We start from the raw sequence: 13,425 nt of genomic DNA, 5'->3' as shown, positions 1-13,425 counted from the left end.
AAGAAGAAGAAGAAGAAGAAGAAAAGAAGAAGAAGAAGAAGAAGAAGAAGAAGAAGAAGAAGAAGAAGAAGAAGAAGAAGAAGAAGAAGAAGAAGAAGAAGAAGAAGAAGAAAGAAGAAGAAGAAAGAAGAAGAAGAAGGAGAAGAAGAAGAAGAAGAAGGAAGAAGAAGAAGAAGAAGAAGAAGAAGAAGAAGAGAAGAAGAAGAAGAAGAAGAAGAAGAAGAAGAAGAAGAAGAAAGAAGAAGAAGAAGAAGAAGAAGAAGAAGAAGAAGAAGAAGAAGAAGAAGAAGAAGAAGAAGAAGAAGAAGAAGAAGAAGAAGAAGAAGAAGAAGAAGAAGAAGAAGAAGAAGGAAGAAGAAGAAGAAGAAGGAAGAAGAAGAAGAAGAAGAAGAAGAAGAAGAAGAAGAAGAAGAAGAAGAAGAGAAGAAGAAGAAGAAGAAGAAGAAGAAGAAGAAGAAGAAGGAAGAAGAAGAAGAAGAAGAAGAAGAAGAAGAAGAAGAAGAAGAAGAAGAAGAAGAAGAAGAAGAAGAAGAAGAGAAGAAGAAGAAGAAGAAGAAGAAGAAGAAGAAGAAGAAGAAGAAGAAGAAGAAGAAGAAGAAGAAGAAGAAGAAGAAAGAAGAAAGAAGAAGAAATGGAACTCTAGAAATCCAACCCAAAGAAGCTAAACATATTGCAGAAGAGGCAGACAGGAAGTATGAAGAGGTGGCTTGTTAAGTTGGTAATTATTGAAGGAGACTTGGAACCCACAGCGGAACAAGCTGAGCTGGCAGAGTCCAGTTGCCAAGAGATGGATGAGCAGATCAGACGGATGAACCAGAACCCGAAGTGTCTAAGTGCTGCTGAAGAAAAGTATTCTCAAAAAGAAGACAAATATGAGGAAGAGATAAAGATTCTTCCTGATAAACTCAAGGAGGCAGAGATCCATGCTGAGTTTGCTGAGAGATCGGTAGCCAAGTTGGAAAAGACAGTTAATTTGGAAGATAAACTGAAATGTACCAAAGAGGAGCACCTCTGTACACAAAGGATGCTGGACCAGACTCTAGTTAACCTGAATGAGATGTAGAGCACCCAGTCCCGCCTTACGGCAGCTTCTCCCTCTGACCCTGACTCTGCCTGAGGCCGGCCAGTCAGCCTGCCCGAAGCTGAACTTTAAACTGAGGGCTGATCTTTAAAGATCAGGAATTAATACAATTCACACGAATTCCTGTTGAACACTTGTTCTCTCCATTTAAAATGGGGTAATATCAATGTGGTCTTCTACTTTTTCAGAGTTTGAATTTCATAATCATAATTTCCTATCCTGTGATTTCCAGATCGAACAGTCATACTGTATACATTCTGACAGATACTACTTTCCAAAAGACCTATTTTTCCTGCCAACAATAAAGAGCATGTAAATGTTACTCCTGTCCCAATAATACATTTAATAAAATTACTGAACTCCAGTAAGTTTCTCGTGGTATTTGATAAGACAGGGAAAGAATGTTGGGTAAGGAGGTTGACAAAAGATGTCCTTCAAATTTGGCATAGCTTCTACCTGACAAGTTTAACGAAAGAAATGCTATAGCAATTAGAAGGCAATCACATCAAAGCTACATGGAAAGGCAGAATCACAAACCATGATCAATTCAGAACTAAGAACATTTTTGTCAATGTAACTACATCTGACACTTTAAAAGTGTTACTGTAAATCTTGCCTTGACATTGTTGAAAATTTTAAATTGTTAAATATGCAGTGGTCTGTTATTGCAAAGTTAACAATACCTTTTCAGCCTGTATTAATAGGAGAAACATTACAAAAGATTGAATTTATACTGCATACAACCAATGGAACAACAGACAGAACCACAAAAAATAAGAATCTAACTTCAGAACAGAGTAGGAGGAATCCCAGAGCCAAGTGCAATAATTCAAAATACTGTGGATTTCAGTACTGGGTATACTATGCATTTCAATTCATGTTTTCCTGAATTATTTTCTGCAGGTTTCCCGTTTTGGATACAATTTCAAAATTATGTTTTCTCCTTTTGATTCATTTAACACATACTGAACACCCATACAAAGTGCTAATCAGTGTTAAGTTTCTGAAGATACAGCAGAAAACAAAGATACATGTAGATTATGTTCTAATAGACATCAATTTTGGCACATCCATCGTTAGAGTTTTGTAAATGCCTGAACAAACTAAGGCCTCTCTACTGAAATGATAACTGTAATTGTCAAACTTCTGAATGAAGCCCTATTGCACCACTTATAAGGGTTCTCTGCTACAGTGGTCCTGGGACCACTGGAGTATGCTAAGCTATGGAAGAACTAATGACTTTAACTTAAATAAGTGACTTTTTCCCTCCTACGACACTGGATGTATAATGTATAATCTGTGATAAATTACAAGACATGAACTCAAACTGAAGTGTTTACCACATGCTTCATATTTTCACTATTTCTCTCCTTTGTGAACTCTCAGATGATTGTACTCATGAAGACTGAGTAAAGACTTTACGACACAAATCACATTACTAAGGTTTCCTTCAAGTGGACACTCTGATGAAGTTAAAGATTTGAGGCCTGGATAAAGCACATACAACCCTTCCCATACCTCCATGGTTTCTCTTCCATGTGGACACTCTGATGCATACCAAGATTCAAGTGATCAAGCAATCCCATTACTTGGTATATATCCAAAGGAAAAGAAATCAGTATGTTGAACAGATACCACAATAGCCAAGATACAAAATCAACCTAAGTGTTGAATGAATAAAGAAAATGAGGCATACACACAAAATAAAATACCGTTTAGCCATAAAAAGGGAAACAATTCTGTCATTTGTGGCAACATGGATAAGCTTTGGAAGACATGATGTGAAGTGACTTATAAGCCAAACACAGAAAGATAAATATGGAATGTTCTCACTCATATGTGCAAGTTTAAAAAGTTGATCTTTAGAAGTAGAGAGTAGAATAGTGGTTCTAGAGGTGGAAAAAGGTAGGGGGAGGGGAGATAGCCAAAGGTTGGTTAGCCAATACAAAAGCATAGCTACACAGGAGGAATAAGTTTTCTTTCTTTTTCTCTGAAATTCCTGAGCCTCAAAAAGTGTTCTACAGCATTACAGGTGACTACAGTTAACAATTTAGTGTTTATTTTCAAATAGCTAGAGGAGCAAAGTATGAAGTTTCCCAACACAAAAAAATAAATATTTGAAGAAATGGATATGCTAATTACACTGACGTGATCATTATACATTATGCACATATATACAGTAATCTGATATCACATTTGTACCCCTCAAGTATGTACAATCATATATCACTTAAAAATAAGGATAAAATCACATCAAGATTCAAACGCCTCTGGTAGCGCTTCCTACAGTCCACACATTTGTACAGTTTTTCTACACTGTGGTCTGTTTCTTGGTCTTTAGAGCAGGAACTGTGTACAAAGATCTTCCCACAATCCTCACATTTGAATGGTTTTCCTATATAGTGGAGTCTCTTATGTCTCAAAATACTTGATGCCCAGCAAAAGTTCTCACCACATTGCTTACATTTATAGGGTCTCTCCCTCCTGTGGACCCTCTGGTGCATGTCCAGATTAAACTTACTGTTATAGCCCTTCCCACACTCCTTACATTTGTATAGCTTTCCTCCAGTGTGGACTGTCTGATGGAAATGAAGCTGTGAACTCTGAGTAAATGTCTTCCCACATTCTTCACATTGGAATGCTTTTCCCCTACTGTGGAGTCTCTGATGTTTCAAAAGATATGAGGCCCAAGCAAAGCTCTTCCCACATTCCTTACACTTGTAGGGTCTCTCCCCTGAGTGGACCCTCTGGTGAAACTGAAGGTCTAAGCTCCTGTTGTAGCCCTTCCCACACTCTGCACATTTGTACGGCTGTTCTCCATTGTGGGTTCTCTGATGGGCATACCGATGTGAATTTGTGTAAAATCCCTTCCCACACTCTTCACATTTGAATGGTTTTTCTCCATTATGGATTCGCTGATGTTTCAAAAGACATGAGGACCATCTGAAGTTCTTCCCACATTCTTTACAACTATATGGTTTCTCTCCTGTGTGGACCGTATGATGCTCAAAAAGACCTCGCCTACAAATGAAGCCTTTTCCACACTGCTCACATTTGTACGGTTTCTCTCCAGTGTGGACCATGCAATGACTATTAAGTGCTGATCTCTGACGAAAGCTCTTACCACATGTATCACATTGGAATGGTTTCTCTTCTGTGTGAACCATGGAATGACTAGTAAGTCTTGACCTAGTGCGGAAGTTCTTACCACATATATTACATTGGAATGGTCTTTCCCCAGTATGGATTCTCTGATGTTCCTGAAGCTGTGAACTGTAAACAAAGGCTCTTCCACATTCTTCACAATTATAAAGTTTCTCTCTAATGTGTAATCTGCAATGAACATAAAGTGATGATTTCAAACTGAAGCCTTTCCCACATTGCTCACATTTGAATGGTTTCTCTCCAGTGTGGACTCTCTGATGAGTTTGCATTTGTGAGGTCTGATCGAATTCCTTACCACACACATCATACTTACTGCATTTCTCTTCCATGTGGACTCTCTGATGAATATGAAGAGCTGAGCTATAACAGAAGCTTTTTCCACATTCATCACATGTGTGAGACTTCTCTCGCAAGTATAATTGTTCATGAAGCTCAAAGTCAGAGACATCACTGAAAGACTGTTTACAATCATTACAGTGAAAAGGTTTCTGTTTCATGTCAATTATAGACAGTCCTGCCTCAACCTCATGAGGGAAATCACCTTGTTTGGAGAACTTAGAGTTGTTTACCATGGAGTCTTGAGACCTGGTTAAATCACCTGCAATTTGTTCCCATATTTGCTGGTAGGACAGTTCTTCCTGTGGTCCTGCTTCTAGAATAGTCTCCATCTCAGTTTGGATCTTGCCTCCTATCAGAACACAGAATTAAGACATGTGAACAAATGAAACTTTTGTTCAGTATTATCAACATTTCACACTTAGAACATGGTGTTAAACTTTAATGAATATAGGGAACGTTAACTTTGTGTTTTCCAAGTGCACCAATGGTCTGTGGTTTGCATGAGACCAATTTAGAACCACAGCAAGTCTCATGTAAAATCCTTGAGAAATAAAAGACTTAATAGAAAAATTAATATGATACATACATTTAACCTGTTACTATTTCTAGTGAATTTCCTACTCAGTCTAAAATCTTACATGAAAAATTATAAAACTAATAAAGTATATACATAAAATGAAATATGAATCAAAAGGAACTTTAAGGGAAAGTAATAGCATAATCAATACTTTCTGTATTTACATGTATATTGTATATCCATATAAAGAAAATAAACTAAGAAAGCAGTGTGAACTTTATCCTTGACATCTAAGAGATAATCTCTAGGATCCTTAAGTGTCATGGCTGAGAAGAGTATCCCCGTTTGCTTGGGTACAAACAGTGGGTCACTCTGGATAGCGAAAAAATATGATTTAGGGTTACACTAAAAAATATGATTTAGGCTGGTCACTGCTTGGTGGTGGTGGGGGGTAATAATCATGTGACCTAAAGGAGACTGATTTACCACATGGGCCTCAACCAGTAATGGCTATATAATGGAGCCCCAATAATTGCTCTGCATACCAGGGCCCAGGTGAGCTTTCCTGATTGGCAGTATTCTTATGTTTAAGTTAATCTTAACCCTGGGAATGTAACATATCCTAACTCTATGGGAAGAGTAAAATAGAAGGTCCTCATCTGGTACTTTCCTGGACTCTGTCTTACTTGGTTTTTCTCTTGGCTAACTGTAATATGCATCTTTTGCCTGTAAAAATCTGTTACTTTGAGTATAAAAATATGCAGTGAGTTCTGAGAGTCTTTCTAGCAAATCATTGAATCTGAAGGTAGTTTTGAAAAACCCGTGAATTTGCAGATGGTATAAAGTGGAGGCAATCTTCTGTAAACTGTCCCTGTAAATGTTGTAGTTAAACTCTTCACAATGCTCAACATGAAACATCTAAGAATGTTTATATCTACATATTCAAAGTATTCATACACGGTAACTTTACATAACACGTACAAAAATACTTATTTTTCTATGTGGATACAGACAATAACTTGGTGATCTAAAATGAGAAAGGGACAGTTACAGTTTTGATGGGACTCTGAAAGGCCATACCTCATGTGGTTACACAAAGGGGGATGGTCCTGATGAGAATATCAAAAATGTCAAGAATCACTTGGAATGGAAAGAAAGCCTACAGATATATAGTAGGCCTATAACTGTTTTCAAATTGTAGACTATATACCAGTGGTGAGCTGTGAAATAAAGTCAAAACCTGTAATAAGCATTTAGAAAAAAGAACTAGAATAGAAATTATCACAGCATTATGACAAGCTGTAAAGGTGCCATTACATGAAATGCCTACTAAAGTCACCCATATACATTTATACACATGAAAAATGTTTGTCTGGGTTATAATGAAAGATGTGTTTTTTACTATGGGTCACACTCATAAAATGGCCAAAACTTTGGTCAGGATATCACCAAGTCCTGATTTAAGTAAATTTTTCCAATTAAAAGATACCTTCCAAAGGTTGAATCTCAAAAAAATTAATAGGTAACTATACACCTCTTGGTGAACATCGGTACAAGGATATATTTAATACATTGTCACTTATAAATAAGGGGTTATTCAGGAGAAGAGACAGTATCTTTCAGGATGTGTACATTTTGAGAGGGCAATTGCCTAATTCCAGTTCACCAGTTTAAAATATGGCACTAAATCTCCATAAAAATTAATGCAAAATTGTGTTAAATCTATATTCTTTAATATTTTTAACAATTATATTTGTATATCATAAAGATGCAGAAATATGCAGATTTGGAAGAAAGATGGCATTTGCCAGAAATAAAGGCAATGTTCAGCTGGGTAGCTTGTGTCACCCTCATCCTCATTCTTCCCCCTCTAGGAAAAGGTGGGAGAAACTGGGGTATTGATGTGCATGTATCAATAGCTTTTAGAAAAGGCAAATGGGCTGCAGATGGGTAAATGTTTCAAAAGAAATATAGCTGGAAGCTGGCTATTGTCTAAAACCTCAAGAAATTGAGATTTTTCTCTCCCATGTGTAGGGGAGCTGTCTGAGAAGTAGACATCAGAATCTTCGTTCAATAAGGATTTCTTCCCAGAAATGAATATGCTCCCTATGGAAAGCTCCAGGGTTAGACACAGGGAAGGCATGTTACTAAGTATAGTCATGAAAAGAATGCTTAGAAGTTTCCATGGGATGTGGGTCAACTGCACACACGTAAAACACAATCATGCTAAAGGAACCTAAGAAAGTTGACATTGGATAGGCAGCCATCTAAAGACAAAAGAAAAAAAAATTCTGCAACATACACTGGCCCTCTGTATCTGTGGGTTCAGCATCCATGGTTTTGACCAACAATGGATCAAAAATATTCGGAGGAAAAATATTGCAAAAAGTTCCCAAAGGCAAAAACTTGAATTAGCTGCACTGGGAGTACTACATTGCTTCCATGTCAATGAACAATGTGGAGGCATTACATTTGGTATCACAAATAATCTAGAAATGATTTGAAGCACATAGGAAGATGTGTGTAGCATGTATGCTAATACTTCCCATATACATAATCGACTTGAGCATCCTTGCATTTTGGTATCTGTGGAGCATCCTGGAACGAAATCCCCATGGTTATCAAGGGACGCCTATTTCATTCACTCTGGTTTGTGTATCATTTACTAGACATCTCTATGGCTCCTATAGACAGTGAAGTCCCCGATCAATTAACTCATTCATCAGGTTAAGAAATATTTACAGATACCTGCCATGTACCAGGACTATTTCTGGCAATAAAGATATATATATATATAGCCATAAACAAACAGATAAACTATCCTTTCTGGAGATGACAAGACAATGACGGAGGTGACTGGTAAACAAAAATATATGAGAAACAATACATGCAGGCCGTGAAGAATAAAGATAGGATGGTATCTTAAACAAGGTGGTAGGAGACAGCCTATTTCATGATACTAAAACTGAGCAGAGACCTGAATAAACTAAAAGAGGGACTAGAAGGTTTTGAGGAGAAAGATGATTCCAATCAGAAAGGAGAGCAAGTAAGGGCTGTGAGGCAGAAGCTTCTGTGGCAGACAGAATAATGGCTTCTGAAAGATATCCACACCCAATCCCCAGGACACACAGGAAGGGGACTTAAGGTTGCAGATGCAATTGAGGTCACCTGTCAGCTAACCAGAAAACAGAAAGCTCCCCCTGGGTTTCCGAGGAGTGACCAAGACAATCACAAGAGACCTGAAAGGTACAAGATGGAAACATAAGAAGAGGGGCAGAGGGAGCATGATTGTGAGAGAATGGTCAGAGATGTAAAGTTGCTGCCTTTGAAGATGGAGCAAGGGAACGAGAGCCAAAGAACTGCACAGTCCCTAGACTGTGTAAAGGTAAACCAAGTAAAGGTTTCTCCCCAAAAGCGTCCAGAAAAAAACGAAGTCCTACAGACACCTTGACTTCTGTCCAGCGAGCTGCGTCAGACCTCAGGCCTAACAAACAGAAAGATAACAAATGTTTGTTGTGTAATAGGCTACGTTCGTGGTAACTGGTTACCAGCGACAGGAATTACAGTGTTTTGGGCAAGAATGAGAAACAGCAGGGAGGACAATAAGGCTGGAAATGGCAAGAGCAAGAGGAATAGGACAGGAAGCGTTGCTATCTTCATTACTTCAAATTTTTCTTCCCTTAGGAAGTAGAATGCATCTTGGTGAAATGGTTGTTGCCCTGTGAACATGGAAAGTCATATCCTTAATCCCAACACATTCCAGGTGAAATCTAGGTAATATTTACTGGAAATTGAGGTTCCTACTGCACACTCACACACCCTACGATACACAGTAACTCCTGGGACCCGATATTCTATTACAAAGGGTGGGTGTCCTCACCCACTGACAGCAGGTTCCTGAAGTTCTCCACCATCACATCTCGGTACAGCTTCCTCTGGGCAGAGTCCAGCAGCCCCAGCTCCTCCTCCGTGAAGACCACAGCCACGTCCTTGAATGTCACTGACTCCTACAACATCCAATGTATGCAACCTCAGGGTCATGACCAATGATTACTGACAAAGGGGTGGCCCTGACCAGGCAGACAGGACAGGTGGGAAGTTGTTCTGGATGTTAAGAGATGTAGGTCAACTCACAGACTTCCCACTCATTCGGTCTCTATCCTGAGAACAACACACAATGATTTTCCTGAGCTCCCTCAGAAGTGCAACAATGAAAGAGAAGTCTCGGACCAGGGGTCCTCAAACCTCTTAAACAGGGGGCCAGTTCACCGTCCTTCAGACTGTTGGAGAGTGCGCACTGTGGGCCCCGATGAGTTGGCTGCTAAGCAGGACAGGCAGCGGTGGCAAAAACACCCGCTGGGCTGGATAAATGTCCTTGGCGGGCAGCATGTGGCCCTCAGGCCGTAGTTTGTGGACGCCTGTCTTGGATTTTTACTTTGTGCAATCATTGAATCTACTTGTAAGCAACCCTATCGGACTTTAAATGCTGTATCCTGGGCTACATGTAATTGGATCTCAATGAATCTTTCCAATTGCCCCAGCAACATTTAGCAATTCAGTCCCAACCTTGTTTGATGATACCCAATGTCCCCCCTCTCATATCTGAACCCTGGATGTTACCACTTTTCTTTAGTAGTTGTCACATTAACAAGCTTAAGGTAACTGGGGGGTAATTTTCAGGGTGGCCTTGGACAGATTCTCTCCTTTCTTGCTTATAGTCCTTAAGAATAACCGTGTAATGTGCTAGAATTCAATATCTTTTTTTTCCTCCATAGGATATAAGACAGGAAATAGAATTCAGTATCCTGACATAGAGAGAGGTTATCTGCACCAGCCTGAGCCTTGTTCCTGTCCCTCCTAGGAAATATAGTATCTGGAGTTAGGGAGAAACTGCCCAGCAAGTCACGTAGCCCCTGAGGCATATAACCAAGGTCAGGCTGCCCTATGGGGTGCCTCAGCTGCAGTGCAAGTGCGACATGCACAGTCTATTCTCCATCCGCCCTAAGAAGCCTTCCTGAGCCTTGAGGGCCTGGCCCACAGCGGCTCCTAGATTCTTTTCTCCCTTGCTGCCAATCTGTAAGTAACCTGCTTCGTGTAATTTGCTGTGTGAGTGTGCTCTGTCTCGCCAGACTCGTGTAAACTGGTAACCAGTGAACCTGCTCCACAGAACTGGTGCAGCAATGATAGCCCAGGGTGGAGTACTAGGCCCAGGGTGGAAATGGCAGCCAGGGGGCACAGGGTCCTTACTAGACAACTGAGGCAGAAAGGTCGGGGCCAAGTAACCAGGGGAATAGATGCTGGCAGTGGTAGTAGCTTCAGGACGGGGACAGAAAGACTGTGCCACTGCACCACTGTAGCCCAATCCTTATCCAATAGCTGTCAATCTGCTGTTCCCACAAGGATGAGGCAGCAAAGGCCTAGAAGCACGACACCTTTGTTAGGTTCTCCCAAGCTGTGGCCACCTCAGGTAACCAGACAGAGTGTTCGATCTGCTACCCAGAACCTTGTTCTGTCGCAGGCCACAGTGGCCCTCTCATCCTGACAGTGGTGAACTATACCAGCATCCCCAACACCACAGTGTACGCCAGCAGAACCCAAGCCCTGGTTTACCGAGTGAGGATCTAACCCTGGCCACGTGGGAGAGGGCTGGAGGTGCCCTGTGTTAACTGGTTTAAAGTGGCACAATTTCACAACCTCAACTAAGAAAGCCCCAGTGGGCTGGTATTTTGGTATATCACACTCCTTTGACTGGACTAGTGCTAGTCCCGTGTAATGGCTTCATGAACCATATACGGGGGGAACTGAGCATGCGCAACTGTGCCACGAATGAGTCAGCTGGTAAAATCCAATGCCCCCATGCCCACGAATGGGTCACTGAATGCTAAATGAGTGCACGGGAGACATGTCACCCAAGTTACATCTTTCCCTGTGGGCAGCCTAGGGGTGACCCAAATACATGATGGATAATGTTATGCCTGCAAAGCCAGCAATGTGAGATCTTGAACATTATGTGTGCTGGGAGTGGCCCATCATCCTGGGAACGGAATGTCCCACTGAGCCAGCAGCATAAGATGTACCCCAGACCCACTAGGAATCTACCAGGAGGTATAAGTGGCTCTGGGTTTATGTCCCCTGTGAGACACTGGTACCACAGAGAGGAGTAAATTTTCATGAAAAAATGGTAAGAAACCTGTTCCTGATCATGGCAGATATTGCTTCTTCCATATTTAAGAAGATGAAGAGACAAAGAATCTTCTCATTCTGCCGCTCTGTAATGCAGGAACAGACACTGACTGGCAAATCCTCTAGTACCACTGGATATTTTAAATGAAGGCCCCGTACTACTTTGGTCAAACTGCTCACTACATAAAGGAATAAGAAGAGACCAGTAAATACAATACATGCAAGGTATGACAAAGGCACGGAGAACACAGAATCTAGCTCTGCCTATAGGAAAACTACAATATTTGCAAGAAGTAGCAGTTACAACCGGTTGTGCTGTGCCTGTTGCAATATCCTAGCTACAAAACAGCCAATGTGGTACATGTCAAAAGTACCCGATACTGTTCCCAGAATTAATTTCAGGGGAAAAGGTTATATTATATATAACAGTCGATACGGTGTTTCTTAAAATAGCAAGATTCCTAAGCCATCTAAATGTCTATAATTGTGAGGTAGTTATAAGTGTATATTGATCCAATGGGAATATGATGAAATCCTAAAAATAGAACATTATATAACAATATATAAAAAGACAATTTAAGATTAGACCTTATATCATCAATACAAATATATTTACGAATGTACATGAAGATGAATGTGAGAAGACAAAAATGGGTAATTTGTGAGCAGGGAGCTAATGAAGTGGGAGAATTGTTAATTTCCAGTCATTTTTCCACTACATAAACATTTAAAAAAAATGCAAAATCAACATAAAAGGGACAAAGGAGGATGGTGGCCATGGAAGTTGGAATCCACTCAGGAGTGTGTAATATCTCATCTGCCAAATCAACTAGAAATAAATATAAATGACAAAGAAAGTACCTGTTACACAACAGGTCCTCAAATGCCTATTGTTCTCCTTGAGTCTTCCAAAAACAGGGAAAAAACACATGACAGTCTGAGTAGTGAGATGGAATTTTAACAGCAAGAGAGGCAAGGCTTACTCACCTTGAATGTGGCCATTTTTCTCCTACTTCTGGGTATCTGAAGAGCCCTGAGTTATGCAGTTAACAGGAAGGCAGAATCATGCCTGCAAAGTGCCACAGAAGGTAGAAAAAGAGACATGAAAAGGTGGCCAGGGATATTGCGAATTAGCACATGAATGTTCATAGCAGCGTTATTTATAACCACACAAAACTGCAAACAACCAAAATGTCCACCTGTGGGTAAACGGATAGACAAATTGTGGCATATCCATGCAATGGAATGTTTTTGGAAATTAAATGAAGTACTGACTCATGCTACAACATGCATGAACCGTGAAAACATTATGCTAAGTGAAAGAAGCCACTCAAAGAAAACCACAGATTGTGTGATTCCATTTACATGAAATGCCCAGTTTATATACAGAAGAAGTAGGTTAGTGGTTGCTCCAAATTTGCAGCGAGACTAAGGTTTGTATAAGTGGGCACAAGGAGTTCAACTCCTTGTGGGAGGACAAAAATGATCTAAACTAAATTATGGGGATTATTAACCCATTCTGCAAGTTCCTAAAGATCACTGAATTATACCCCTCAAATGGGTGAATGCTATGATATGCAAAACAGACTTCACTAAAGTTGGAAAAATAATTGTTAATCTACATGTAATTTCACTTAACAATACTCGATTCTGAGTCCATTTTTTTTTTTTTTTGAGACAGAGTTTCGCTTTGTTGCCCAGGCTAGAGTGAGTGCCATGGCTTCAGCCTCACTCACAGCAACCTCAAACTCCTGGGCTCAAGCAATCCTGCTGCCTCAGCCTCCTGAGTAGCTGGGACTACAGGCATGTGCCACCATGCCCAGCTAATTTTTTCTATATATTTTTAGCTGGCCAATTAATTTGTTTCTATTTTTAGAGGAGACTGGTTCTCTTCTTGCTCAGGCTGGTCTTGGACTCCTGACCTTGAGTGATCCACTCGCCTCGGCCTCCCACAGTGTCAGGATTACAGGCGTGAGCCACCGTGCCCGGCCTCTGAGTCCATATTGACAGAATATTTACAGTTGAACAAGTGAATGAATAAATCAGGGAGAAGTGGAAGCTTGTCTTTACAGCAGAATTTTTTTTTTTTTTTTTGAGACAGAGTCTCACTTTGTTGCCCAGGCTAGAGTGAGTGCCATGG

At 40.3% G+C, this 13,425-nt stretch overlaps 3 protein-coding genes across 4 annotated transcripts in view; 1 reads left to right on the top strand and 2 right to left on the bottom strand.

Moving 5' to 3' along the window:
• The window catches only part of LOC105869489 (tropomyosin-like), a 1,529-nt gene extending 466 nt beyond the window's left edge, over nucleotides 1–1,063 (top strand). Inside the window, 2 exon segments of the mRNA XM_075993377.1 lie at nucleotides 630–708; nucleotides 710–1,063. Of these exon segments, the coding sequence (XP_075849492.1) occupies nucleotides 630–708; nucleotides 710–1,063 (433 nt within the window).
• The window catches only part of LOC105869482 (uncharacterized), a 56,715-nt gene that overhangs the window by 28,015 nt on the left and 15,275 nt on the right, over nucleotides 1–13,425 (bottom strand). The gene's annotated exons all lie outside the window — the stretch shown is intronic.
• On the bottom strand, nucleotides 3,195–13,401 carry LOC142861097 (uncharacterized). Of its 2 annotated transcripts, XM_075993155.1 has the most exons (3): nucleotides 12,273–13,401; nucleotides 8,983–9,109; nucleotides 3,195–4,934 (listed from the first exon to the last, which is right to left on the bottom strand). In XM_075993155.1, exons 1-3 carry the CDS (start codon nucleotides 12,285–12,287, stop codon nucleotides 3,301–3,303), a joined length of 1,776 nt encoding a protein of 591 aa, XP_075849270.1. In that variant the 5' UTR covers nucleotides 12,288–13,401; the 3' UTR covers nucleotides 3,195–3,300. The 2 variants fall into 2 exon arrangements, with proteins under 2 accessions (XP_075849270.1, XP_075849271.1); XM_075993156.1 differs by lacking the exon at nucleotides 8,983–9,109 and having other exon boundaries at nucleotides 12,273–13,400.

The sequence above is a fragment of the Microcebus murinus genome, chromosome 16 (genome assembly GCF_040939455.1).
Source record: "Microcebus murinus isolate Inina chromosome 16, M.murinus_Inina_mat1.0, whole genome shotgun sequence".
Lineage (NCBI taxonomy): Eukaryota > Metazoa > Chordata > Mammalia > Primates > Cheirogaleidae > Microcebus > Microcebus murinus.
The sequence above is the reverse complement of the archived record's forward strand: the minus strand, read 5'-3'. Positions and strand labels throughout refer to the sequence as shown.

Excerpts from the sequence above, each read along its gene's own strand:
- LOC142861097 (XM_075993155.1), bottom strand. Across the intron at positions 4,935-8,982 it reads CAGGAACCTGCTGTCAGTGG|GAGGCAAGATCCAAACTGAG; the intron begins GTGAGGACACCC and ends GTGTTCTGATAG.